At 47.4% G+C, this 26997-nt stretch overlaps 1 protein-coding gene across 2 annotated transcripts; it reads right to left on the bottom strand.

Annotated features, from left to right (window-relative positions):
• Window positions 1-573: 573 nt before the first annotated feature.
• On the bottom strand, window positions 574-26711 carry BSPRY (B-box and SPRY domain containing). 2 transcript variants are annotated; one of them, XM_055427629.2, is made up of 6 exons: window positions 26443-26711; window positions 22638-22736; window positions 13786-14016; window positions 12427-12449; window positions 3493-3617; window positions 574-1980 (listed from the first exon to the last, which is right to left on the bottom strand). In XM_055427629.2, the coding sequence occupies exons 1-6, from the start codon at window positions 26641-26643 to the stop codon at window positions 1454-1456; spliced, it is 1206 nt and encodes a 401-aa protein (XP_055283604.2). In that variant the 5' UTR covers window positions 26644-26711; the 3' UTR covers window positions 574-1453. The 2 variants fall into 2 exon arrangements, with proteins under 2 accessions (XP_055283604.2, XP_055283603.2); XM_055427628.2 differs by having other exon boundaries at window positions 12427-12452; window positions 26443-26704.
• Window positions 26712-26997: the final 286 nt, after the last annotated feature.

The following is a 26997-nucleotide window of genomic DNA, read 5'->3' as shown; positions in this document are numbered from 1 at the left end:
CATAGAAGAAATGGCTTTGACCTAAGTTTTAAGCAGAGTCTGTGCTCAGGCAAAGACATGGAAGCTCTTCTGAGACCTGGCCAAACCTCTTGTGGATCTGTCGTCTTTGGGTTTAGTGCCAAGGCCAGGTGACTAAACATTAATTCCCAGTTGTCAAGCAGTGAGCACTCAAGGGTCATGAGCTGTGGTTTGAAGTCATGTCAGCTTAGAAAGTTGACCCACCCAGTGTTTAAGTAAATTATTGAATGAACTTCAGAGTGGGGAGGGCTCTGTACTCCATCTTTGAGCCCAAGAGCCTTACAGGTAAGTTGCAGGTAAGGCTGCCTTGGAACAGTGTTCCCAGGTGAAGCAAGACAGGAGGACCACTGTTCTCAGTGACCTCCTCAGAGGATAGGAAGGGACTTGACCGTGGTCTTAGCAATGCAGGGCCCAGAACCCTATCCCAGGCCCTTTCAGCTGTGTGTGCTGAGCTGTCTCCTGCTTTTAACTGGGAATGTGGATAGGGGGTAAAGAAGACATTCATTTCCCAGCAAACACAAAACTAGACATGAGCTGGCACCTGGGGATTCGCCCAATTACCAACGAAGAAATTTTCCAGGGTTTTAAAGTCTTTAATAATGTACATGTTCTCTAAGGCTGGCCTTCGATTCTGTTGGCTCGTCCTGGTTTGAAGGCCTCACCCTGGTCTCACTGTGTTAGAGAAATTAGGTGAGGGCATGCATCAGCTGCAGTTGGGAAAGAGGTTCGTCCCTGTGACCACAGGTGGGCACTGGCTGGAGCTCTGCCCAGTCAGACGGTGCTTACGATGAGTGTGTTGCAGGCAGGCTGCCTGGAGACAGGATCTCCTGAGTCTCCCGAGTGTCCAGGCAAAACCTGGGGGAGGACAGAGCCCCAGAGTCCTCTGGCCAACAGCAACCTGGCAGGAGTTCTACATCCCTTCCAGGTTGTCCTTGTGTGCTAGAAAAATATTTTCTCCATTGCCATGTCATGAAAAGGACGGAGAAGCACCAAACAGAGGGGTGAAAGAGCGTCAGCCATAAGATTTTCTGCCAGAGGACGGGGTCTCCTGGGGGCAGGAGTTCTCCAGAAGAGCCTACAACATGAATCTGGTCACTTGTCCCTCCATACATCCACTGATCCATCCATCCATCAGTCCATACGTCCACTCACTGATCACATTTATCACACGCTCACTCTGCGCCGGACACCATGCTGGATGCCAGTGATAAAGGGGCAAATAAGATACCCTCAGAGGAGCAGATGCATGGTGGATTTGGGAAACCAAGCCTCAGGGAGTAGCGAATTCCCCCAGATAGCCAGCATTTAATGCCTGTACCCAGATTCCCCGCTAAAGCTGCCTGTGGGGCATAGGCAGCATTTGGGAAGACACTGGGTAGAAACATGGCCTGAAAGGGTGGTGGGGAGGGACAGCTGGCCTCCCTGTGGCTCCAGGTCAGCAGACGATGGAAATGGCCTGGTCAGCCACAGCGAAGACTGGGAAGAGGGGCCCAGGGAAAGACGCGTGGTGGATGTGGAGCACGGTGCCCGAGGCGGGCTCGTAGAATAGCAGCTCCTGTGCCTGCAAGTCCAGCAGCACCCCCAGCTGGGCTGGGCAACGCAGCAGCGCCAGGGGCTCGTGCTGCCCATCGTGTGAGAAACGGAACTCCTGGCCATAGCGGGAGAAGACCCAGGAGAAGGCGTTGCAGCCTAGACGAGAGTCACTGCCAGAACCCTTGCGGGACAGCTGGCCTAAGGCCACGCCCACCTTGTACGCACAACTGTTCTGGACGTTCACTGTCCAGGCGTGCAGCCCAGCCTGGAAGGATGTGTCGGCCAGGGCATTGGGCCAGTGGTCAAAGCGCTCCGGGCCATCTGCACAGGCCTTGGACTTCTTGGCATTGAAGGTCAAGGTCCTCCGGTCATCTGACAGTTGCAAGAAGGGGCTGACCGTCCTCTCATCCATACGCACGTCCTCTGTGCCTGCCAGAAAGAATTCTCTGAGTTGCCCAAGACCCACTCTCAGCTCTGACCTGGTCCTGCCAGGTAGCAAAGGGCTTCCTCACCACTCACTGGCAGGTAAAGCCATTTACTCTCTCTGAGCCTCAGATTCCTCATCTATAAAAGTGGGGATCAGATCACAGGGTGGATGTGAGGATCAAATGAGATGATACCTGTAAATTACCAAGTGTTAACAAGTGATAGAAATAAGGCTCAGAGAGGAGAAGCGAGTTGCCCAAGGTCACATACCAAGTTAGTGGCAGGGGCCAAATGAAGACCGAGCATATTGTTCCTACATTTAGCATCAGCACTGACTGGGTTTCCCTGGTAGCTCAGATGGTAAAGAATCTGCCTGCAATGTGGGAGACCTGGGTTCAATCCCTGGGTTGGGAAGATTCCCCTGGAGAAGGGAATCGCTACTCTAGTGTTCTGGCCTGGAGAATTCCATGGTCAGAGGAGCCTAGCAGGCTAAAGTCTATGGGGTCACAAAGAGTCAGACACAACTGATCAACTTTCATTCACTGCAGTGCAGTCTAGTTGGGCATACGCAGTATCCAGATCAGACTTGTCCTAGTGACATGGTTCCTGAAAGCTTGAAAGCATCAGATATGCAGTTTCCAACAACTAAGTAAATGGGACTGCTGGCCAATCAGTCACCACTGGATTCCAGAATCTAGAGAAGAGAAGCTGTAGCTTGTACTAACATTTTAAGGAGAATGTGCAGGGAGGGAGGGTTAAAATTGAGAAAGAGTCAATCCATTAACTTAGCCTTTCTGTGAATTGTGAAAAAACTACAACAGGCAGTGTGGAAGCTTCCATTTAGTTTGGGGAAGACCTGCTTTGAGAACCCTCCCAATGGGGGAATTCCAAGAGGCAGGAATCCATGTCATGTCCACCTCTGTGGCCCAAGCGTGCAGCACAAGGCCAGACCCACCACTGGCCTGAGTCAATGTCAAGTGAGTGAGACGAATCCAGGAAGCTCAGTTCTTGCTCCAGATGCTCTCCAGCTGGCCACATCAATTGCATGCGCCAAGTTGCTTCAGTCGTGTTCCGATTCTTTGCGACCCTATGGACTGTAGCTCACCAGGCTTCTCTGTCCATGGAATTCTCCAGGCAAGAATACTGGAGTGGGTTGCTATGCCCTTCTCCAGGGGATCTTTCTAACCCAGGGACCAAACCTGCAACTCTTGAGGCTCCTTAAAGAGAAACTAGGTTTCTAAGAAATAGTACTGAGCTGTTGCAGTAGGGCAGAACATAATGAGGACGTGATTTCTGGGAACAGGATTTATCCCAGACGCAACCACAGAGCAGGCTGGTCTGGAAACAGAGGACCTGGCCCAGCTGCCCCCACCCTGCCCAGAACTTAGGCTCCATTGACAAGCCTGCACCCAGCATCACTGGTTGCTTAAGCTATGATGTCAGACACACCAGTCCCCAGTGTGACCCAGCAGCAAAGCCCACCCAGACAGGAGCCTGGCTCCAGCAGTTACTAACCTGAGAGGGATCCGAGAATGGCTGTTGCCCAGAGTTGGGTCAGTAATGGACTCCGAGTGCACTTCTCATTAAAATTTAACTTTTCCGACTCCTTGGGATCCAAAATGCCCTCTGCTTCCTCCGTCCTTGTGCAGAAAAAAAAAGAGATTTAGGGAGGTTCTGGAAATGTATCTGGATCAATACAGAAGGGGGACGGAAGTAAAATCCTCTTCGATGAGGATGACAGCAAGAATGGCCAGGCCCTACATAGGAGCCCCCAAAGAGAAGGGGCTGGAGCCAAAAGAGAAGGTGGGCATTCCCTCTATGCCCTGGAGCCTTAATTCCATCAAGCACATGGTTTATAGGGAAGGGGATACTTGGTGTCAATGTGTTCTGTGGGTAAAGCAAGTTACCAGTGTCTCTCGTGAGTTAGCTGGGAGGAGGACCAGAGCTACATGGAGGATCTAAGCCTCTTGTGCCACGGTCTTTCTACTCCACCAGCATGCATGGAGAAAAATCTCACTTTCCTTCAAAATCTACTGCCGTAAAACCTACTGGTATGGTCAGAAGGTACAGCCATTCCTCTGCTCTTAAACACCCCTCAGGAGTCACATAAGAAGAAATGATCGGTTATCACCCCAACCATAAAGTAATTGCAGCACTTCGCTCCCAACAGCCACTTCTTTTCAGCTAGCAGCGGGGACTGGGTTTTGCTGGAAGAGATTTGGGAACACAAGATACCTAGGAGGGGAGTATTGTCATGTACTTAGCAGCCGGGCTCTAGGCTTGCTGTTTCTATATAGAATCTCTATATAGACTTTCTATGTAGGATCTTTGTTCTAACCTGGGAGGCAGTTGTTACTTCATTGGACAGGAAGGAAGAGATTCAGAGAAAGCACTCAGCTAAAAAGAAGAAGCTGAATTTAAGTCTTGCTACCCTGCAGAAACAAAAGAAACCCAGGCTGGGGTCCAGGCACCATTATCTTTCCATTGACCTGAAGTGAAATCTGAAGGGCTGTGAGGCAGAGTGAGGATTCACCTTAGGGCCTCGCAGACCTCTGATCTGGCTTCTGAGAAAGAACCTTCCCTCTGCCTCTAATCCTGAAGGTAGCTTTGAGCTCAGGCAGCAAAGAAGTGAGAACACACACTCTCCTCCGCAGATCTCGTGGCTCTGTCCACAACCAGAGGAGGAGGCTAGAGGGCGAGCATGTCTCCTCATGGATGCCAGCTCTTTTTTTTTAAGACTGGCACCGACAGTCCTGGCTTGGGAGGAGCGTGGTGAACAGAGCCCTAGGAAAGCTGAGAGCGGGCTCTAGTTACAAAGACTCTCTGTGGTCAGGACAAGAAAGGCTCTGTTGCCATCTTCTTAAAGCACCGAGGCTGGCGCTGGGAAGCCCCAGCCACCAGGTGAGGAGCAAAGAGGAGGCGGTGGTGTCAGCAGTGCTGAACCATCACCAGAGCGAGTCTGGGGCCAGCCAGACGCCGGAGTGCGGAGAATCAGCTGCTCCTGCCACTTCGTGCCACGGAAGAGAAGACTCGTGACCCCAAAGGAGCAGGAGCGAAATGCGGCTGGCACGCACCAGGGCCCTGGCCAGGACCAGAACACCCAGTCTGTGCAGCATGACCTTCTGTCATGGCAGACCAGGGCTGAGCTCAACCACAGATGTGGAAACAACCTTCAGTTCAGTTCAGTCGCTCAGTCGTGTCCGACTCTCCGCGACCCCATGAATCACAACATGCCAGGCCTCCCTGTCCATCACCAACTCCTGAAGTCCACTCACACTCATGTCCACAGAGTCGGTGATGCCATCCAGCCATCTCATTCTCCGTCGTCCCCTTCTCCTCCCGCCCCCAATCCTTCCCAGCATGAGAGTCTTTTCCAGTGAGTCAACTCGTCGCATGAGGTGGCCAGAGTATTGGAGTTTCAGCTTTAGCATCAGTCCTTCCAATGAACACCCAGGATTAATCTCCTTTAGGATGGACTGGTTGGATCTCCTTGCAGTCCAAGGGACTCTCAAGAGTCTTCTCCAGCACCACAGTTCAAAAGCATCAATTCTTCGGCGATCAGCTTTCTTCACAGTCCAACTCTCACATCCATACATGACCACGGGAAAAACCATAGCCTTGACTAGACGGACCTTGGTTGGCAAAGTAATGTCTCTGGAAACAACCTTAGGGGCCAACCAACAGATTTTGGAAACAATACAGTCATCCTCCATATCCTAGGGGGACTGGTCCCAGGGCGCCCAGGGACACTCAAGCCCACGGGGCGTTCAAACCCTTTACAGTCAGCTCTCTGTGTCTGCGGTTCGCCCGCTGCAGATGTGAGAACACTCCAACCCTTGCTGGCTGAATCCATCAGTGGGGAGCCCGTGGAAACGGAGGGCCAACTCTACTTTGAAAGTACACACCCTCAGTCTAAAAGCACAAAGCACTACAAACAAATCCTGAACTCTCCTAGGGGTTTGTCAACCATACTATGGGTTTCGCAACTCTCAAATAACTGTTTATGTATTGTAGGACTGAACAAATGAATAGATATATTGCTGTTGCTGGGAGCCATGGTTCTCACTGTGAAAGAAGAACTACATAAACACAGAATAAGGAAAGGCATAGGAAAAACCCTGTGGTGTTTGACCGGAATTAGAAGTTGTGATACAAACTCAGGAATAAAAAAGTTATGTACACACACACTCCCCATCTCTGCCTGCCATCCACTGAGAAGGCTTGGAAGCAATGCGTCAGTAGCAGGGAACACACCTAATGCCTAAATCTTGGTTTTTAAATACTCTTCTCCACTAAAAAGAACCAAGACTCCCTGGAGAAATAGCTGATTCCAGGGCTGGGGCAGGAAAAGAAGTTGAGCCTAGGATATCTTCTTGTGCTGGAAAGCAGGGAAGTGCTCTAAGAATGATGAAGTGTTGTTAGAAGGACATAGGATCTGGCTTGAAGGGGCTCCTACTGGCCAAATGTGGGACAGTCTGAAGATCAAAATTAATAATAATAGTAATAGACTACAATACACTGAATAAAACAAGAATCTCTGAGTCTATGTTGATACTAAATAAGTGAACGAATAAACAAAGTCCTAGACACAGCAATCAGACAACAGAAAAAAATACAAGGACTCCAAATTAGAAAGAAGTAAAACTGTTGCTGTTTGCAGATGACGTGATACTATATATAGAAAACCCTAAAGATGTCAACCCTAATAGAGCTCATCAATGAATTCAATATAGTTGCAGGATACAAAATTGAAATACAGAAATCTGTTACATTTCTATACACTTAACAATGAACTATCAGAAAGAGAAATTAAGGACATAGTCCCATTTGCCATCACATAAAAAGAATAAAATACTTACGAGTAAACCTACATAAGGAGGTAGAAGGCCTACACTCAGAAAAATATAAGACACTGATGAGAGAAATTGAAGATGATACAAACAGATGGAAAGATACACCATGTTCTTGGATTGGAGGATTAATATTGTTAAAATTACCATACTACCCAAAGCAATCTACAAATTCAGTGTAATCCCTATCAAAATACCAAAGAGATTTTTCACAGAACTAGACAAATAATTTAAAATTTGTATGGAAACACAAAAGACCTCAAATGGCCAAACAATCATAAGAAAGAACAAAGCTGGAGGACTCATGTTCCCTGACTTCAGACTATACTACAAAGTTACAGTAATCAAGACAGTATGGTACTGGCACAGAAACAGACACATGGATCAACGGAACAGAATAGAAAGCTTAGACATAAACCCACACATTCATGGTCAGCTAATCTACGATGAGAAGTTTGTTTTCTGTGCACTGAGTCAGGAACCTGTCACTGGCTCTCCACCCAGGCGGGCGTTATATCTGGGGCTCAGGGAGGTTTTAAAGACGGGCAGGACCAGGCTGCTCTGTTCTGTCTTTTGCCCTGAGCTGTAGAGGTTCACCAAAATCAGATTCTTGAAAAATCCAAGTACGTCTAAGCAATGGAAGGAAGTGCTGACCAGAGGGTCTGGAGGTTTGGGTTCTAGTCCTGGCAGGGCTGCTGACTGGCTGTGACCTTAGGCAAATATCTATCCTTCTGGCTCAGTCTTTCCCCTTGATTAACAGGTTGATCAGGTGGTTTGCTAAGACTCTACTGTTTTTCACATTCCCAACAATAGTAATAGCAGTCGAAATAATTGTTTCCTTATCTTGACCTACAAGGCCCTGGGCTTCCCTGGAGGCTCTGATGGTAAAGAATCTGCCTGCAATGCAGGAGACCTGGGTTCGATCCTTGGGTCGGGAAGATCCCCTGGAGGAGGGCACAGCAACCCACTCCACTATTCTTGCCTGGAGACTCCCCATGGACAGAGGTGCCTGGCGGGCTACAGTCACTGGGGTCACAAAGCGTCGGACATGACTGAGCGACTATGCACAACAGCAACAATCTACAACGAAGGAAGCAAGAAGATACAATGGAGAAGATACAGCCTCTTCAACAGCGGTGCTGGGAAAACTGGACAGCTACATGGAAGAGAGTGAAATTAGAACATTCTCTAACACCGTATACTAAGTTCAAAATGGATTAAAGAGCTAAATGGAAGACTAGAAACCAAAAAACACCCAGAGGAAAACATAAGAACACTCTTTGACATAAATTGTAGCATTTTTTTGTCTGTTTGTTTTTGGGCCACATCGTGCAGCATGTGGGATATTAGTTCCCCAACAAGGGATCGAACCTGTGAACCCTGTGCTGGAAGCATGGAGTCTTAACCACTGGACTCTCAGAGAAGTTCCAGAGAATAGCTCTATATTTTTTGGACCTGTCTCCTAAAGCAAAGGAAGTAAAAACAGAAAAACAAACGGGGCTTAATTAAACTTAAAAGCTTTTGCACAGCAAAGGAAACTATCAACAAAATGAAGTTCAGTTCAGTTCAGTTCAGTCGCTCAGTCGTGTCCGACTCTCCGCGACCCCATGAATCACAGCACGCCAGGCCTTCCTGTCCATCACCAACTCCCGAAGTTCACTCAAACTCATGTCCACAGAGTCGGTGATGCCATCCAGCCATCTCATTCTCCGTCGTCCCCTTCTCCTCCCGCCCCCAACCTTTCCCAGCATCAGAGTCTTTTCCAGTGAGTCAACTCGTCGCATGAGGTGGCCAAAGTATTGCAGCTTCAGCTTTAGCATCAGTCCCTCCAATGAACGTCCAGGATTGATCTCCTCTAGAATGGACTGGTTGGATCGAAAGGACAACCTAATTGGGAGAAAATATTTGCAGATTGTATGACCAGTAAGGGGTTAATACCCAAAGATATAAACAACTCATACAACTCAACATCGAAAAAACAAAAACTCAATTAAAAAATGGGCAGAAAGGAAATTCCTGGGAGTGCAGTGGTTATTACACACTTCCACTGCAGGGGACTGGGATTCAATCCCTGGAGGGGGATCCAAGATCCCGCAAGCCACATGGTACAGCCAAACCCTGTCCCCCCAGAAAAGAAACAAAAACAAAAATGGGCAGAACACCTGAATACACATTTTTCCAAAGACAGCATACAGACAGCCAACAGGCACCTGAGAAATGCTCAACATCACTAATCATCAGGGAAATGCTGGCCAGAACCACAATGCCCTATCACCTCCCAGGTCTCAGAATGGCTATTGTCAAAAAGAACAGAAACAACGAACAGTGAGGATGTGGGGAAAACAGAATTCTCATATACTGTAGTGGGGATGCAACCTGCTGCAGCCACTGTGGAAACAAGATGGAGGTTTCTCAAAAAAACCAACTGAAAATAGTACTACCGTATGGCCCAGCAACTGTATTACTGGGTCTACACAGACACCCCCCAAAAAAACACTAATTCAAAAAGACACACGCGCCCCAGTGTTCACAGCAGCAGCATTCATAACTGCCGAGATATGGAAGCTTCTCCAGGCCAGGATACTGGAGTGGGGAGCCATTCTCTTCTCCAAGGGATCTTCCCAACCCAAGGATCGAACCCAGGTCTCCCACATTGTGGGTGGATTCTCTTCCAGCCACCAGGAAAGCCCAAGAATACTGGACTGGGTAGCCTATCCCTTCTTCAAGGGTTCTTCCCGACCTAGGAATCGAACCGGGGTCTCCTGCATTGCATGCAGATTCTTTACCAGCTAAGGTACAAGAGAAGCCCCATATACATACATACACACACACACACACAAAAACACTAATTCAAAAAGACACATGCACCCCAATGTTCACAGCGGCATTATATATAACTGCCAAGATATATAAGATACCTAAATGTTCATCGACAGATGAATGGAAAAAGATGATGTGGTATATATATACAGATATATATATAGATAGGTAGATATACAGATATATACAACACAATATTACTCAGCATAAGAAAGAATGAAGTTTTGCCATATGCAACCATATGAGTGGATTTGGAGGGAATTCTGCCAAGTGAAATAAGTCCAGCTAGAGAAAGAAAAATACTGTACACCACTTTCATGTGGAATCTAAAAAAATGCAACAAACTAATGGTTATAACAACAAAAAAAAGACACAGAAAAAGAGAACACAGATGCAGAGAACTAGTGGTTACAAATAGAAGGAAGGAGGGAAGATGGGGTAGCAGATCAGCAAGTACGAACTATTATGCATAAAATAAGCAACAAGCCTACATTGCACAACACAGGGATTATAGCCAATATTTGATAATAACTACAAATGGACTTCCCTGGTGGCTCAGATGGTAAAGCGTCTGCCTATAATGCGCGAGACCTGGGTTCGATCCCTGGGTCGGGAAGATCCTCTGGAGAAGGAAATGGCAACCCACTCCAATACTCTTGCCTGGAAAATCCCATGGATGGAAAAGCCTGGTAGGCTGCAGTCCATGGGGTCGCAAAGAGTCAGACACGACTGAGCGACCTTACCTTACCTTACAAATGGAGTACAACCTTTAAAAATTGTGAGCCGCTATTTTGTACACTTATATATTATACATCAACTATACTTCAATTTAAACAAACTAACATAATACTGTATGTCAATTATACTTCAATTTAAAAAGTCAATCTCTCTGATAATGGGAGAAAATGACATCAATGCCCCCTGGAATGACAGAAGGACTGAGGACATCACGTATGAGATACTCTTGCCTGAAATGTATAACCTGAAGCTAATCATGAGGTAACATTAGATAAACTCAATTTGAGGGATATTCTATAAAACTGTCCTAGACTCTTAAAAAGTATTTAGAGGGGAAAAGGGTGAAGGAAAAATTACAGATTAAGAGATCAGACGGATTGGGTATGGGGGGGAATGGGATTCCAAAGACTATTAAGAACATTTTTAGTACAATTGGCAACATTTGAATACAGACTCTATATTAGATAATAGTGTTATGTGGACATGGGATTTCCTGAATTTAATAATTATACTGTGGTATGTAAGAGAATGTCTGTTTTTTAGAGAAGTAGGCGATAAGATAAAAAGTCATGCTATATGCAACTTACTCTCAAATAGGTCAGAAAAAACAAGTTTTTCTCTATATATACACTAGATAGACAGGAAGAAAGAGACACAAGAAACAGAGGGAAAATGTGCCTAACTGATATCAATTAGTATTTCTAAGTTTATTATACTACTTTAGCAACTTTTCTATACGTCTGAAATATTTCAAAACCAAAAATGAAGAATTTTTAAAGAAATCAGATCAGCTTGATATAGAGGACAGACTGTATTAGAGGAAGATGATGAAGATAAAAGAGATAAAGATTAGGAACGGGACTTCCCTGGTGGTCCAGTGGTTAAGATTTCGAGCTCCCAATGCAGAGGGCCCAGGTTTGATCCCTGGTCAGGGAACTAGATCCCACGTGCAGCAACCAAAAGTCTGCATGCTGCAACTAAGACCCGGTGCAGCCAAGTAAATAAAGAAAGAAAAAAAAAAAAGAGAGACTAGGAGAAGTGTGGAAAAGATCATAAGGAGACAGTAATCTGAATTTAGGAACATCCATACTGTGGAATACTTCACAGACTTCCCATAAAGTGAGGTAAATCTAAATGTACCAGGATAGATAGCCTGATAAGTTATAAAAGAAGCATGAGGTGATCCCATCTGTATTTTCAAAACAAAATTTTAAGAGGGGAAAAATCCCCCACACTCTTTTGTGACTAAACACGGGAAAGCCTACAAGACACACATGTAACTGTTAAAGCTGATCACCACTCAGAAACAGAATTGGGAAGAAGTGATAGAGACACTTTTCATTTTAAATCATTTTCTACTGGTGAAAATTATTTTCTTTCTCCCATGTACATATATTGCTATTGATATCTATATTGCTATCTTTATAAAAATAAAGAAGAATGGACTGTGCTCCCCAAGCACACATTGTGTCTGTGAGCTCTGAAATCTCACACACGCAGGGTAAGAATTTAATTTCTTTGCCTGGAAAATTATCACCTCTTGGCCACTTCCTCCGGCTCTTGGGTCTCAGAACCTTTCAAGACTTTTCAGAACTCAGGTAGGGTCTGGTGAAATTCTTTTATTACTGCATAATTAAAAAAATTTTCCTGGTAATGCAGACTTAGATTTCAGATTCTTTCATTAGAGAAAGGGGGAATGAAGGAGAGAAGACAATTCTGGGTCGGGTGTCAGCTGTGGGTCCAAGCCCCAGCTCTGGGGCCAAGGCAAGTCCCTTCCACTCTTTGAGCCTCAGCATTCTCATCTGTAGATGGAGGTGGTGAAACCCTCCCAGCCAGGTGACTGTACATTTTTTAATAGGATAATGTTTAAGAAAGCCCATGACAAGCCTCAAGCCTGGCTTCAGGGAAGCCACTCAGCTGCCCACCCTGAGCTTCCTCCTAGGAGCAGTGGGGCCTGACAGCAATGGACTTGGTAGACTTCGGAGAGGTCAAAGGCCATGGTTTCCATGACTGCCCAAGCAAATACCAGGGCCATACTCACCTCTCAAAAATCTCCTGCTCCTTCTGCTGTGAGAAAAGAAAACAAAGTCAGGCTTGGCACCAGAAACTCAGCAGGTCGTCAAGACTTTACTATAATTAACTTGCATGGAGGGCTCCACGTGGACAGAAATTCTAGAATAAAAACATCCACTCCTTCTTTAAGACCCTGCACAAGTTTTATGCGTCCTTCTTCACAGACCTCTTCCATCATGCACTCAAAATGAATCCCTCTGTGCCCTGAGCCCCGTGGCACCCTAGGTTTCCCTCAGACTACACTTCTGGACAATCACCTATTTACCCAGCATTTCATCACCCATCGGCTCAATGGATGGGACTCGTTAAATTTTCTGTTGTGACTCTCCCAGCATTTGGGACAGAATGTGCTCAAAATGAATGTGCCATCTGGGACAGTCACAGAAACCATGACTGCACAAGAGGGGCAACTTGAACAACAATGTTCCACATTTTCATTTCGCTGCTTGTCGCATCTACTGAGATGTCACACTGTCACCTTAAAACTGCAGGTACCAGCATATCTATATAAAATACGTTGAAAGAATATGAACCAACATCTTGCACTGTGATTTCCGGGTGGTGGGAGTGAGGATGAGCTCTGTATTTGCAGCAGACCTCTTGTCAGTGCAGTGTGCTCTCTGCAAGCTTCGGGACTCTCTCCCTCTCCCCACTTCCTTTTACAAAGCTATGACTCTTGTCTTTGAGGCATCAGCTTTTAAGTCGCTTCATTCAGGAAGGCTTCCCTGACTACCACCCACCTCAAGCGAGGACTGCAGGGGCCCCAGCTCCCAGTAATGCCCTCCACCATAGCACATATCCCTCCATGTCTTAATTACTGGTTTATATACTCGCCTCTTCTACAAGGCTGTGAGTTGTTGACAGCTGTATCCTGTACCTCCACCCTTAGGGCTTTCCTGATGGCTCAGATGGTAAAGAGTCCGCCTGCAATGCAGGAGACCCAGGTTTGATCCCAGGGTTGGGAAGATCCCCTGAAGAAGGAAATGACAACCCACTCCTGTATTCTTGCCTGGAGAATTCCATGGACAAAGGAGCCTGGTGGGCTACAGTCCATAGGGACGCATAGAATCAGATACAGCTGAGCAACTAACAACATGCAGATAACACAATGTTTGCTTAGCATACGTTAGGCACTCAGTACATATCTGCTCACTACTGAAACAGTTACCAGTTGCAAAAAAAAAATCCCCATATAGTTATATTGCCCTGGCTCATCCTGGTTCCCAATTATCATTTTCCACCCACCTCCTTTCAATAAAACATTCTCATTTTCAGACTTTGGCAGAATCTGGACAACTTGTGGTGTCCTCATCCCTGCCTGACTTACAATCAGCTGGAGGTCATCCAGATGAGTGAGCATGTCCACCAGGCTGCCGCGGATGGTGTCCAGCTTCTGCAGCGCCTCGGCCCAGTGTACTCGCTGCGTCAGGATACTCTGGTGGGCCCGCTCCTCTTCGCCATGCACCTGTTCCAGCAACCTCTGCTCCTCGCTCTCGCACAAACTCCTCACCAGACCCAGCCGCTGGATGACCAGTTCCCGAGCTGCGCTGGCCGTGCTCTGACCAGGAATTAAACAAGGAGTTGGGTCCTGGCATAGCCCCAAGCAAGATTAGGAGGGCTGGGGCTCAGCCGGAAGAAGTGCTGAGATTGATTAGCCATGTCTGACATGGGTACAGTAAGGGTAGTAATATTGCTTAAAACACCCGAGCCCCAAGATTTCCCAAATGTGGTTCAGGGAAAAGAATGCTGAGATCCAGACATCCAGGCCACATCTCACGGAGCTAAGATGACAGAATGAAAGTGCTGGGCAGGACTCAAAGATCCAGCTGGAATTACTTGCTTATTTCACAGTTAGGAACCCCAAGTTCAAGAGACCAAGTCAGAGATCATAGAAATGCAGAGCAGAAAAGCCTGAAAAGTCTACCATCAACAGAATGCACCCAAACACTAGTCCAGCTCCTATTTGGACCATGGTGGTGGTTTAGTCGCTAAGTCATGTCCAACTCTTGCAAACCCACGGATTCCTAGGCTCCTTTGTCCATGGGATTCTCCAGGCAAGAATACTGGAGTGGGTTGCCATTTCCTTCTCCAGGGGATCTTTCTGTCCCAGGAATTAAACCCAGGTCTCCTGCACTGCAGGCAGATTTTTTATCAATTGAGCTATGAGGGAAGCATCTATTTGGACCATGTCTAAGGACAAAAAGCTCATTACTTCCCAAATCCATCCATTCCAATTGCTTCCACGGTAGAATTCTTAATCTGCCACACTAGAGGGCTGAACTAAATTCTAAGTCAATGAATTTAGCATGTGTCCCCTAGCAACTAGCACAGTGTCTGGCAAGGAGCAGGTGCTCAAATATTTACTGAACGATTGACAGAAAAAGTTCTTTCCAACTTAAGTCAAAATCTCTTGGTGGCGCTCACATGCCAAGTCAGTGGCAAAGCAGGGGCTAGAACCCGGTTCTCCCAACTCTCAGTCCAACACTCTTCCCCTCCACCAATGCCATCTGGTTACCCATCCTCTCCAACGGCACTGTGGTCTGAAGCTCCTGCACTCTTGCCAGACAACTGAGGGTGAAACTTTCCATCATGCCAGAAAGTCAGGGCTAGTCAGCGGCTCTCCTTGTTTCCTGCCCCTAAAGACCTGCCTTGTACAGTGCAGAGGACAGTTAGGCCTGTTTTCCAAAAGAGACTGAGACCCACAATTTGCCCCAAGGAGAAGAGAGATGGACTGAGTGAATGGCTGAGTGAACCCAGGGGTTCAGATTCCAAGTCCAGTGTTCTTTGGAGGCAACACAACACAGTGGTTAGGAAATTGGGCTGTAGAGACAGCGCCCAGGTTTAAATACTAGCTGTTCTATTTACCAACTGGGGAACGTTGTTCCTTATCTTCCCTGGGCCTCAGTTTTCTAATCTATCAAATGAAGATACTAATAGTACCAACCTCATAATGCTACTGTGAGGGTCAAGTGAGTCAATATATACAAGAAGAGCAAAGCCTGGCACACACGTATTTGGTGTCATTAGCACTTGCTCCTCTTTCTAGCCCACCTCAACGCCTTTCCCACGGGTGGGTCTCTGCAGTCCCGTTTTACTGTATGAACAGGATCAAGAACAGACCCCAGATGCATTCCATACTCCCTAACAAGAAGGCTGCAGTCAATTTCAACACGTTTCTTGAGTCATTCCCAGGGAAAAAAAAATAAATTTTGCTTTCCAAAGATATGCTGAAGAAACTAAAATCCCTCCTAGACCAAAACACGGGCTTCCCTGGTGGCTCAGATGGTAAAGAACCTGCAATGTGGGAAACCTGGGTTTGACCCCTGGCTTGGGAAGATCCCCTGGAGGAGGGCATGGCAACCCACTCCAGTATTCAGTCTTGCCTGGAGAATCCCATGGACAGAGGAGCCTGGTGGGCTACAGTCCACAGGGTCGCAAAGAGTCAGACATGACTGGGTGATTAACACATACACACAGACCAAAACACAGAAATGCTGGAAAAATAGACCAAAGCATCCTTTTAAAGTGAAGCTACTTCTGGCAGCTTAGAAAAGGAAATCCCTTGGAGTCCACAAGTAGAAATGAAACTGAAGACCAGCGTAATCAAGAGCTGAGGGCTCAACTAGCTGCTCTGAATGGGGCTTGTGATTTACTTTAGAATTGTATACTCATGTAAACCATCATACAAAAACGAAAGTGCAATAAAGACCTCTCTGATTTAAAAAAAAAAAAAAGCTTTCTGTGAATGAGGGAATTATTAAAAGATGTGCTTTAACTAAAATGAATCCTGCACACAGCAACTAGCAAAAGCCTGTGTGCAGCAACGAAGTCCCAGCATAGTCAAAAAAAAACCAAAAAAACATTTTTTAAATTAATCAAAAAATTCTTAAAGGGACCAAAAAGAGACCATAAATAGAATATACAACTTTCAAGCTAGCACAGGGAAAAAGAAGGGAGGAGGGGTTGATTAACTCAAAAGAAGGGAGGAAAAGAAAGGGAAAAAGCACAGAAACAGTGGACTACAGCAGGGGAAGGAGACATGGGGAGGTTGGCACTGACACAGACACACTACTACATATACAGTAGACAACTATAAGAACCTACTGCATAGCACAGAGAGCTCCACTCAGTGCTCCATAATGACCTATATGGGAACAGAATCTAAAAAAGAGTGATTTATGTATAACTGATTCACTTAGGTGTATAGCAGAAACTAACACAACGTTGTAAATCAACTATACTGCAGTAAAAGTTAATTTTAAAAAATTGTAAAAGTGGACTACAAAGAAAACAGGCTTCCCAGGTGGCTAGTGGTAAAGACTCCACCTGCCAATGCAGGAGAGGCAAAAGATGTGGGTTCGATCCCTGGGTCAGGAAGATCCCCAGAGTAGGAAATGCAAACCAACTCCAGTATTCTTGCCTGGGGAATTCTATGGACAGAGGAACCTGGCAGGCTACAGTCCATCGGGTCACAAAGAGTCAGACATGACTAAGCATACACAGAAAACATAAAATGACAGCCATAAATCTAAGTATACCTGTAATCTCAATAGCAATAAATTGATTAAACTCACGAGTTAAAAGGCAGGGATTATCAGGTTGGACTTTTTTTATAAATACTTTTTTAACCTTTCTTTAAAATTTTATTTATTTATGACTGTGCTGGATCTTTGTTGCTGTGCGGGCTTTTCTCTAATTGCTGCAAGCGGGGCTACTCTCCACTGTGGACTGCAGGCTTCTCATTGCGAGGGCTTCTTTCATTGCAGAGCATGGATGGGCTCTAGGGGCAAAGGCTTCAGTAACTGTGGCGCATGAGCTCAATAGTTGCAGTTCTAGGCTCTAAAGCACAGGCTCAAGAGGTGTAGTGCAGGCGATTAACTGCCCCATGGCATGTGGGATCTCCCCAGACCAGGGATCAAACCTGTGTCTCCTACACTGACAGGCAGAATTCTTTACCACTGAGCCACCAGGGAAGCCCTGGACTTTTTTAAAAAGGAAACAAATCCAGTTTCTAAAACACACCTGAAACAACATAAGAAGTTGAAAGTAAAAGGAAAAAAACTGATAATTCCAGAAAACACTTGTTGGTCTGCTGCTGCTGCTAAGTCACTTCAGTCGTGTCGACTCTGTGCGACCCCAGAGACGGCAGCTCACCAGGCTCCCCTGTCCCTGGGATTCTCCAGGCAAGAACACTGGAGTGGGTTGCCATTTCCTTCTCCAATGTGTAAAAGTGAAAAGTGAAAGTGAAGTCGCTCAGTCGCGTCTGACCCTTCGCGACTCCATGGACTGCAGTCTACCAGGCTCCTCCACCCATGGGATTTTCCAGGCAAGAGTACTGGAGTGGGTTGCCATGGCCTTCTCCACTTAATGGTCTAGTAATGAGTAAAAGACAAAATAGTCTTGAAGGCAAAAAGGATTCCTGTTCATAAAATGTCACTGAAAAGTTATAAAAGGGATGTTTTACCAGGAATATACAACAAATTTAAATATATACACTTAATAAATAGTACCAAGAATATAAAGAGAATTGACAAAATTATAAGGAAAAATAGGCAAATTCACAGCATAGTGTGAAAATGTAAATGCCCTTTGCCAGTAATAAAAAAAAATATCTGGCAATCAAAAAAATAGTAAATATAGAGAAGATCTGAACTTATTAAAAAGCTCAATTACGGACTTCCCTGGAGGTCTAATGGTTAAGGCTCTAAGACGCCAGTGCAGGGGGCACAAATTTGATCCCTAGTCTGGGAACTAAGATCCTGCATGCCGCAGGGTGTAGTCAAAAAAACAAACAAACAAAAGATACTGATACTAATGTAAAACATATATTTGAAAATTTTAAAGTATAAATAATTAATAATAAAATAATTAAAAATCTAATAACTCATCCGTTCCGTTCCGTTCAGTCGCTCAGTCGTGTCCGACTGTCTGCGACCCCATGAATCACAGCATGCCAGGCCTCCTTGTCCATCACCAACTCCCAGAGTTCACCCAAACTCATGTCCATAGAGTCGGTGATGCCATCCAGCCATCTCATTCTCTGTCGTCCCCTTTTCCTCCCGCCCCCAACCTTTCCCAGCATCAGAGTCTTTTCCAGTGAGTCAACTCGTCGCATGAGGTGGCCAAAGTATTGCAGTTTCAGCTTTAGCATCAGTCCCTCCAATGAACACCCAGGATTGATGTCCTCTAGAATGGACTGGTTGGATCTCCTTGCAGTACAAGGGACTCTCAAAAGTCATAAGCACAAGAAAAAAGTCGTAGTGGAGATTTTAAAATACTTATAACTGAATGAAACTGAAAATACTACATCAAAATTGTGGGATATCCCTCTATCAATACCTAGAAGGAAATATATAGCTTAAATGCTCACTTTGAAAATGAAAAAAGACTAAAATCAATAGGCTGTGTTCAACTTGGGAAGTTAACAAACTACAGAGTAAATCCCCAAAAAAATCAGAAGGAAAAAAATCATAGAGAGGAAACAATAATGGAAAATAGATGCAATCAGAAGGGACAAGAAAAGCAATCAGAAGAGAACTTCAACGAGCTCTGCCTATCACCTACCCATCTACCTGCATCTGTGCCCATACACCGTCTTTCCTATTTCTGTGGATAAACTGCCTGTGCTCTCACCTGCGGCCAATACTTCCACTTATTTACTAGCTCCCACCCCCTCTGCTAAACCAGATTGTCCCCTTTTCCTGCATCATTAATTTTCCCCTCTCCAGTGGGCAATTCCCATCAGCATACACAGAGTCATTTCCCGCATCTTAAAAACCAAGCAACAAACACTTGCTTGTTTGTTGATGGCATATCCATCTATCCCCCTCCACTATCATCCCATTTCTCAGCTTCCTTCTACAGCAAAATTCCTCAAGAATCATCTGTGCCAACTATCTCAAATTGCTCTTTTTCTACTCTCTCTGAAATTCACTCTGATCACACTTTTACCACAATACTCTACCAAACTCCTCTTGTCAGGATCTCCAACGAGGAGCATGTTACTAAAGAGTCCATTCTCATGTCTCCCCTGACTTGATCTCTCTGCGAAATCTGAACCCACCTCCTTGAAACCTATTGTGGGACACAACACTCTTATTAACCATTTTATTCCTATTTCACCGATTGCTTCCTTCTTGGTCCACTTTGCTTGTTCCTATTACTCAATGGTTAGATGTCAGAGTGACCTAGGGCTCAGTCCTTGGACCCCGGCTCTTTTCTATCTGTATTTTACTCACTTAGTGATCTCATCATTTCCCATGACTTTCACTTTATACCCTCATTTATAAAAAAAGAAGTCGTGCCCAACTCTTTTGACCCCATGGACTGTAGCCTGCTAGGCTCCTCTGTCTATGGGATTCTCCAGGCAAGAATACTGGAGTGGGTTGCTATATTTCCTTCTCCAGTGGATCCTCCCGACCCAGGAATCGAACCCAGGTCTCCAGCATTGCAGGCAGATTCTTTATCCACTGAGCTACACAGGAAGCCCCACTCTCACTTATACACTGATACATTTATGTCTCCAGCCCAGCCCTCTCCTAACTTGTGTACCCAGCCATCTACCCAACATCTTAACTTGCATGCCTAATAGTCATCTCCAACTGAACACGTACAAAACTGAACTCGAGTCTCCCGCACCAACCATCACTCTACACGCAATCCTTCCCCACCTCGGTAAATGGCTGCCCCATCCCTCCAGTTGCTCACATCACAAAAAAAATAAGAGTTAACCTGATCCCTCCTCCCTTTCTCTCACAAAGCCTACATCCAATCCATCTGCAAATCCTGCTCTTTCTTCCCTCAGAAAGTATATATTAATATATGCTGCTTCTCGCCATTCCTGCCACACTCACTCAGGTCCAAACCCCTGTCAGCTCTCACCTGGATTGCCGCAACACTTCCTCATCAGTCTCCCTGTTTTTACCTCTGCTGCCTATGGTCACTTCTCAACACAGTAGCCGCTCCTTTTAAATCTTAAGCCATATCATCTTACTTCTGATAACTTCCTGCCTTCCCCAAATAAAAAGCAGTCTCTGTGTGACCCGTGGGGATTCTACCGAGCTCCATGCACTGCTCTCTGACTCCATCTCCTTTGTCTTCTGACTTGTTTCCTCTGCTCCAACATGTCAGGTACGCTCCCATCTCAGGGTTTTTGCACTTGCCTTTCTCTTTTTGGAACACGCTTCCCCAGGATGTACAGTCCATTCCCTCACCTCTTGGAAATTTTGTACAAATATCAATCTTCTTAATGAGGCGATCCCTGATCACAAGCATATGTGATTACAACCCCATCCTCAACATGCCTCACCCACTTCCTGTGTTTTGTTTCTCCATAGAGGTTATCACCTTTTGACACGGCATATATTTTATTTGTTATTAGCCCTCTCCACTGGTGGCTCAGCTGGTAAAGAACCTGCTTTCCAGTGCAGGAGTTCAGTCCCTGGGTCGGGAAGATCCTCTGGAGTAGGTAGTGGCAACCCATTCCAGTATTCTTGCCTAGAAAATTCCATGGACAAAGGAGCCTAGCAGGCTACAGTCCACAGGGTCACAAAGAGTCAGACTAAACATGCACACACACACACCCTCCCCTGACTAGAATGTAGGCTTCACGAAAACAAGGATTTTCCTATGTTTTGTTCACTGTGGAACCTCTAGCACATAGACCAATTGTGCTTGGTGTGTGGCAGGTGCTTACAGAGGTTTGTTAAATAATCAAATAAATGGCAAAAATGTTGTATTCTCCTCAAAATCAGCACCTGCTAAAAAAGCTTCTATTAGACACTGCGTTGAGGTCCTAGCCAGTGCAGTTAAGACAGGAAAAGGAGAAGGATGATGAAAAACAGAGAGGAAACATCATGCAAAGAGAAGCAGCGGAGGACAGAGAAGAGCTGCCTGGACTTCTAGCAGCTTGTTCGTTCCTGCTTCTCATCCCCTTCAGGTTCTGAAAGACTTGTGTATCTAAAATCCAAGAAATTATGTTTTGCTTATGCTATTAGTAGTTCAACTGGATTCTATTCCTTGCAATCAAAATCATTTATTTTTTGACTGAAATAGTGCCACGTCTGCTCCATGTACTTTTGGGGAAGGAGGGAGGGGTGTGCAGGAAGAAACTCATAGCCTCTGCCCTTGAAGGGCATACTTGAGACTGAGAGGTAGCAGTGGCATGAGTCAGCTGAATAAAGGATCAGCAGTGAGGTGCTGCCGGAGAAGGCAATGACAAATCACTCCAGTACTCTTGCCTAGAAAATCCCATGGATGGAGGAGCCTGGTAGGCTGCAGTCCATGGGGTCGCTAAGGGTCGGACACGACTGAGCGACTTCACTTTCACTTTTCACTTTCCACTTTCACACACTGGAGAAGGAAATGGCAACCCACTCCAGTGTTCTTGCCTGGAGAATCCCAGGGACGGGGCAGTCTGGTGGGCTTCCGTCTATGGGGTCACACAGAGTCGGACACGACTGAAGTGACTTAGCAGCAGCAGCAGTGAGGTGCTGCGGGCTTCCCAGGTGGCACTAGAGGCAAAGAACTTGCTGCCAATGCAGGACATGCAAGAGACAGGTTTTCAGTCCCCGGGTCAGAAAGACCCCTTGGAGGAGGGCATGACAATCCATTCCAGTATTCTTTCCTGGAGAATCTTATGGATAAAGGAACCATGGTGGGCTACAGTCCATAGAGTTAGACACAACTTGGCATGCATGCACTATTGAGGTGCTGCAGAGGGATCACCTTCTGGGAGTCAAGACAATCCAGCTCATAGAACTGACTCTGTGAGTCAATTAACCTCTGGAGGACCCATTTCTCCATCTGTAAACAGGGATGTTACTACTATCTACTGCCTAAGACTGTCATAAAGAATGTGCAATGGAAAAGCCATTGGTTATTTTATAATACTGGGGCTGAGCACAAAATAATTAAAATGACACAAGAATCATCTGATCTTTTACCCGAAGAAAGTCATTTTTTAATCAGTCTTTGCATCACATGCATTCCAGGAAGAACCCACTCTGCCCAGATGTAAAACCAAGAAAAGGAAACCATCCTTCCTGAGCATCCAGCTTTGTGAGCAGCACAGTGGGTCTGTGAGGCTGGGAAGGAACTCTAGACTGGTCCAAGCCCCTAAGGCTGAGAGCTTATCCTAGGAGAGGGCCAGAGGAGACGGGGAGGGGAAAAATTACCTACCACTGCTCTCTGGTTCTTCCCCGGCAGGACGTCGGCCACATATTTGGTGATGGCAGCACTCTGCAACTGCAGCCTCTCACACTGGTCCACAATCTTGTTCTGCAACAGAGACGGCACCCATGGTATCTGGCTCCACAGCTGGTCCATTCCCTCCATGCCAGTGATTTTCTGTCCCTTTTACCCACCTCAGCCACCTACTTCCATGGTCGGATCTCAGAACTCGTCATTATTGAAAACTATGCCACTTCCAAACTCTTCAAGGATCCCACATCCTACCCACCACTTTCCATCCCAGATCACGCACTCCAGAGTCTCCATTCCAACAATCCTTCAGCTGAGACGGCGTCACCAGTACGTTAGGCTCAGCACTTTTCGCTGTCCATCACCCCCTTTAGTGGCCTTGCTTCCCTCTTGATCCTCAGATCCCATGGCCCATCAGAATCACTTCCTTATATACACTCACTCTTCCTTCATGCCCAGCTCCCTAACTGTCCACACCTGCAACTGAGCACAAAACCATGGCTTCCCAAGCCACTCTTCCCCCAGGAATCCCCATTCATTAACAGTACTTCGAAGCATCAATCTCGCTACCCAGGCCAAAACTCCAGCAGTTACTCTCCAACCCCACATCTAATCCATCAGTGAGTCCTACCAGCCTCTGCTCCCCAGTCTCTCTCTCTCTTCTGGCCACTTACGGTCACCTTTACTTCTGCTGTTCCACCCAGATCACCACGATCTCCCACAGGAACTGCTGACAGAGTCTCCTAACAGGGCCTTTATTCCTGACCACCTCCCCAGCTTCCTCGTTAGCCACTGCCACCTTTGGTAAGGAAATCAGATCAAGTCACACCCCAGCTCAAAACCCTCTCATGGCTTTCCAATGCACCCACAGTGAGACTGTAACCAACAAGGCCCTCCCTGATGGGACTCTGCCTTTCTGTCCAATGTCCTCCTACTACTCTGGCCTTCTTCAGTTCAGTTCAGTTCAGTTCAGTCACTCAGTCATGTCCGACTCTCCGCGACCCCATGAATCACAGCACGCCAGGCCTCCCTGTCCATCACCAACTCCCGGAGTACACTCAAACTCATGTCCACAGAGTCGGTGATGCCATCCAGCCATCTCATTCTCTGTCGTCCCCTTCTCCTCCCGCCCCCAACCTTTCCCAGCATCAGATGCCATGATCTTTGTTTTCTGAATGTTGAGCTTCAAGCCTTCTTACTGCTCCATAAATACACGAAAGCCGTCCTGACCTCAGTGCCTCTGCACCTGGTGGGCCTTCTATCTCCCATTTATGTCTTTCTCCCCGACTCCAAGAAGCCCTAAGCCTCCCCTGACCATCCCACACCTCACATCATTACTTTTTCTCCCTTGCTCTTATCACTTCCTGACTATCATGAGTCTGCTTGCTTCTTGGTAGTTGTCGTCCCCTACAAGAATCATCATCCTGACTTTAAAGTCATCATGACTTTAACTTGTTCTCTATGTCCGACTACCTAGAAGAGAGGCTCTATACATAGAAGGCCCTGAATAAATATCCAGTATTTGTTGAATGAATGAACACCCACTTCCTTGGCCACTTCCTTTCAGCAGTTCACAGCTCCTGCAGTTGTGAGCATTGGCCCTGAGACCAGGGGAGAGTTTTTAGAAATGAAGACGCCGAGGCCCACAGAGAAGTGACTGCCCATGGAGACAGCCAGGCCCCAGCTTTGCCACGCCACTTCTCCAGGTAACATCTGGAGCACTTCCAAGCAGCAGCTCCGCCACCATTTCCCCTAAGAGCTTTGCCCCAGTTCCATCTGCCAAGGGCGACTCAGCTGTCTCTTCCAGGCAGTTCTTGTAAATCCTTCCCTCCACCATCAGGACTCAGCCTTACACTCCACTGGCCCAAACACCAAGTTAAAGAAATGACTTAACTGGAAGAAAGCTGTGGCCACCACACACCCCAGGACTGAGGGAAGTGAGACTAGCTTCTGAAAAGCTACAGGGCAGGTATCCAGAAGGTGACAGAGAGGTTGCTGAGCTGGTGTTGTTTTTGCCCAGTTTAATAACAATCTTGCCCTGGGGCAAAATTTCTTTGATTGGCCAGTAGGACAGGAAAGTCTGCAAAGAACCTACAGTTTACTCAAAATTGGAGGCAGGGGGCTTCCCCTGTGGCTCAGTGGTGAAGAGTCTGCCTGCCTGTGCAAGAGACTCTGGTTTGAACCCTGGTCTGAGAGGATCCTGCTTGCCTCGGAGCAGCTAAGTCTGTATGTCACAGCCCTTGAACCTGTGCTCTGGAGCCCATGTGCCCTGAAGCCTGCGCTTTGCAACAGAGGAGGCCACTGCTGTGAGAGGCCCACACACCACAACTATAGAATAGCCCCCGCTTGCCACCAATAGAGAAAAGTCTGGGCAGCAACAAAGACCCAGCACATCTAAAAATAATTGAAAAAAAGAAAGTTGGAAGGAGAGAAGGCAAGACACATCCCTTTCAAGCAAATCAGATGAATATGCTAAGGGCCTTAGGAGGGCTCAGGGAAAGCCCCCTGCCCCAGGCAGAGTCCATTCCAAAGCAAATAGCAGGCTTGCTCCCCTGGTCCAGGCTTCAACCCCTTCTACCACTCAGATGCAGCCCTGATGGCAACTTTTTTAAAAAGGTCTTAAGTTCTCACTCCCATTAGCATCACTTCCTCCCTCCAAACACTGACGCAAAGAGGTGGTTTTTCTCTGGCCTAGTCAATGACTCCTCTGGTCCAGCCCCTGAACACTTGGAACCTTGAGAAAGTTACTGCCTGTTCTGGGCTTCAGCTAGCTCCCTCATTATTAAAGGTAGGTAGGACCACAAGGTCTGGATGGGAAGAGATGATGGCTATTTAAGTGCTTTGGAACTTGCAAAGTTTCTATCCATCGTGCCAGTCCATTATACCACATTATCCAAGCTTATTTTCATCATCACCAACTTGGTGGTCCTACTTGTTACCCACCAGGAGCTCTTCAGGTGCTGTTGGATAACTGAATCCCTCTCCCCAGCACCCTGTCAGCTGTGTTTATTACAGTCCAGTCTGAGCCCTCAGGCGACACAGCTGCGCAGACCTCCAGGGAGAGGTTGGGAGAATCAAGCAGGTTAATCAAATTGCAAAGAAACCCCCAGGGACCAAAGGTGGGGTGGAAGGAGATAGGAAGCCCCATGGTGACTTGACTTTCCAATCTCAGCAGCTCAGGGGAGGGTGGTGGCAGGAAGCCAAGCTGGAAGCGGAGGTGAGGAGAAAGAAAGCCTAAGTGAAGGGTTCCAGTAGGAACCTCCTGACATCCTCCCCGCCCGCTCCGTTTACCTAAGTGAAACCGGCTTCAAGTACAGTCCAGGCCAATCCTGAAAGGGAAGAGAAGTCACCTCACCAGGAAGGCTGAAGGGCGCATGAGGGGAGGAGCTTTGAGCCGAGGGGCTAGGAAACAAGGAGAGACAGAGTTCTATCAAGTTCCCAAAGGGGCGGTAGCCGGGGAACGCCTGGTCCCGGGCACCGAGAGCAGCGGGGCCCTTCCCTGCCCAAAGCCAGCCCCACCGAGCAACACCTTTAATAGACGCCTCCAGACTACAAATGAGGACACTGAGGCGCAGAGATCCCGAGACTCACAGGGAGCCCCTGATGGAGGTGGGGCTCGAACTCGCGCCAGCGGGACGCCAGCAGCCACACCCTCCACCGCCTCGCTGCACGGTCGGCGCCCCTCGCGGAGCCGCGCTCCCCGGCCGGCTGCCGGGCCGCTCTCGGCGCCGCCCCCGCACGGCGCCCCCTTCTTCCGGAGCCCGCCGCGCCCGCGCCCGCTCACCCGCAGCTCTTCCGCGCGCTTCTCGGCCCGGCGGATGCGGTGCCCCCGGCAGCGGCCGCCCGGCCCCGTGCAGGCGGCGCACGCGAGCCGTCGCTCGGAACAGCAGAACCAGCGGAGAGCCTGGCCGTGCTCGGGGCACAGCGGCCCCGGCTCGGACCCCTGCCCCGGCCCCGGCCCCGGCCCAGCGCCCTCCGCGGACATGGCCGCGCGCCGCGCGCCGCGCGCTCCACCTGCCGCAGGTGGCGGCGGGGCGGGGCCTCCCTGGCTCCGCCCCCGGCCCGCGGAGCGCCCGGCGCGCCCGGCCCGCGCCGCCTCCTCCCGCCCCGCGCCCGAGGCCGGGTGGGCGCCCGCCCCGCAGCCCGCCCCCACCCGGGCCAGATCCCGCCCGCCTCAACTGTCTTCCTGGTGTTTGACTGAATCGTGTTTTATCGCGTGTTTGTTTTGTAATGAACGTAAAACACATTAACGTGACTGTAGGAAGTTGAGTGCTGTTAAGTGAGCACTTACTAAGTGCCAGAGTTTTGCAGAACGCTTTACGAGCATCCCATCATGTAA

Source organism: Moschus berezovskii, chromosome 7 (genome assembly GCF_049115385.1).
Source record: "Moschus berezovskii isolate FMDL1 chromosome 7, NW_MosBer_1.0, whole genome shotgun sequence".
Lineage (NCBI taxonomy): Eukaryota > Metazoa > Chordata > Mammalia > Artiodactyla > Moschidae > Moschus > Moschus berezovskii.
This window is presented reverse-complemented; position numbering and strand designations above follow the sequence as displayed.

What these genes read in the sequence shown, in the direction of transcription:
- BSPRY (XM_055427628.2), bottom strand. Translation starts at nt 26,643, where the DNA reads ATGTCCGCGGAGGGCGCTGGGCCGGGGCCGGGGCCGGGGCAGGGGTCC. An exon ending in TGGATGACCTCCAGCTGATT is followed by an intron (nt 12,453 to 13,785) that starts GTAAGTCAGGCA and finishes CTTTTCTCACAG; the next exon opens with CAGAAGGAGCAGGAGATTTT. An exon ending in CATTCTCGGATCCCTCTCAG is followed by an intron (nt 1,981 to 3,492) that starts GTTAGTAACTGC and finishes TCTTTCTGGCAG; the next exon opens with GCACAGAGGACGTGCGTATG.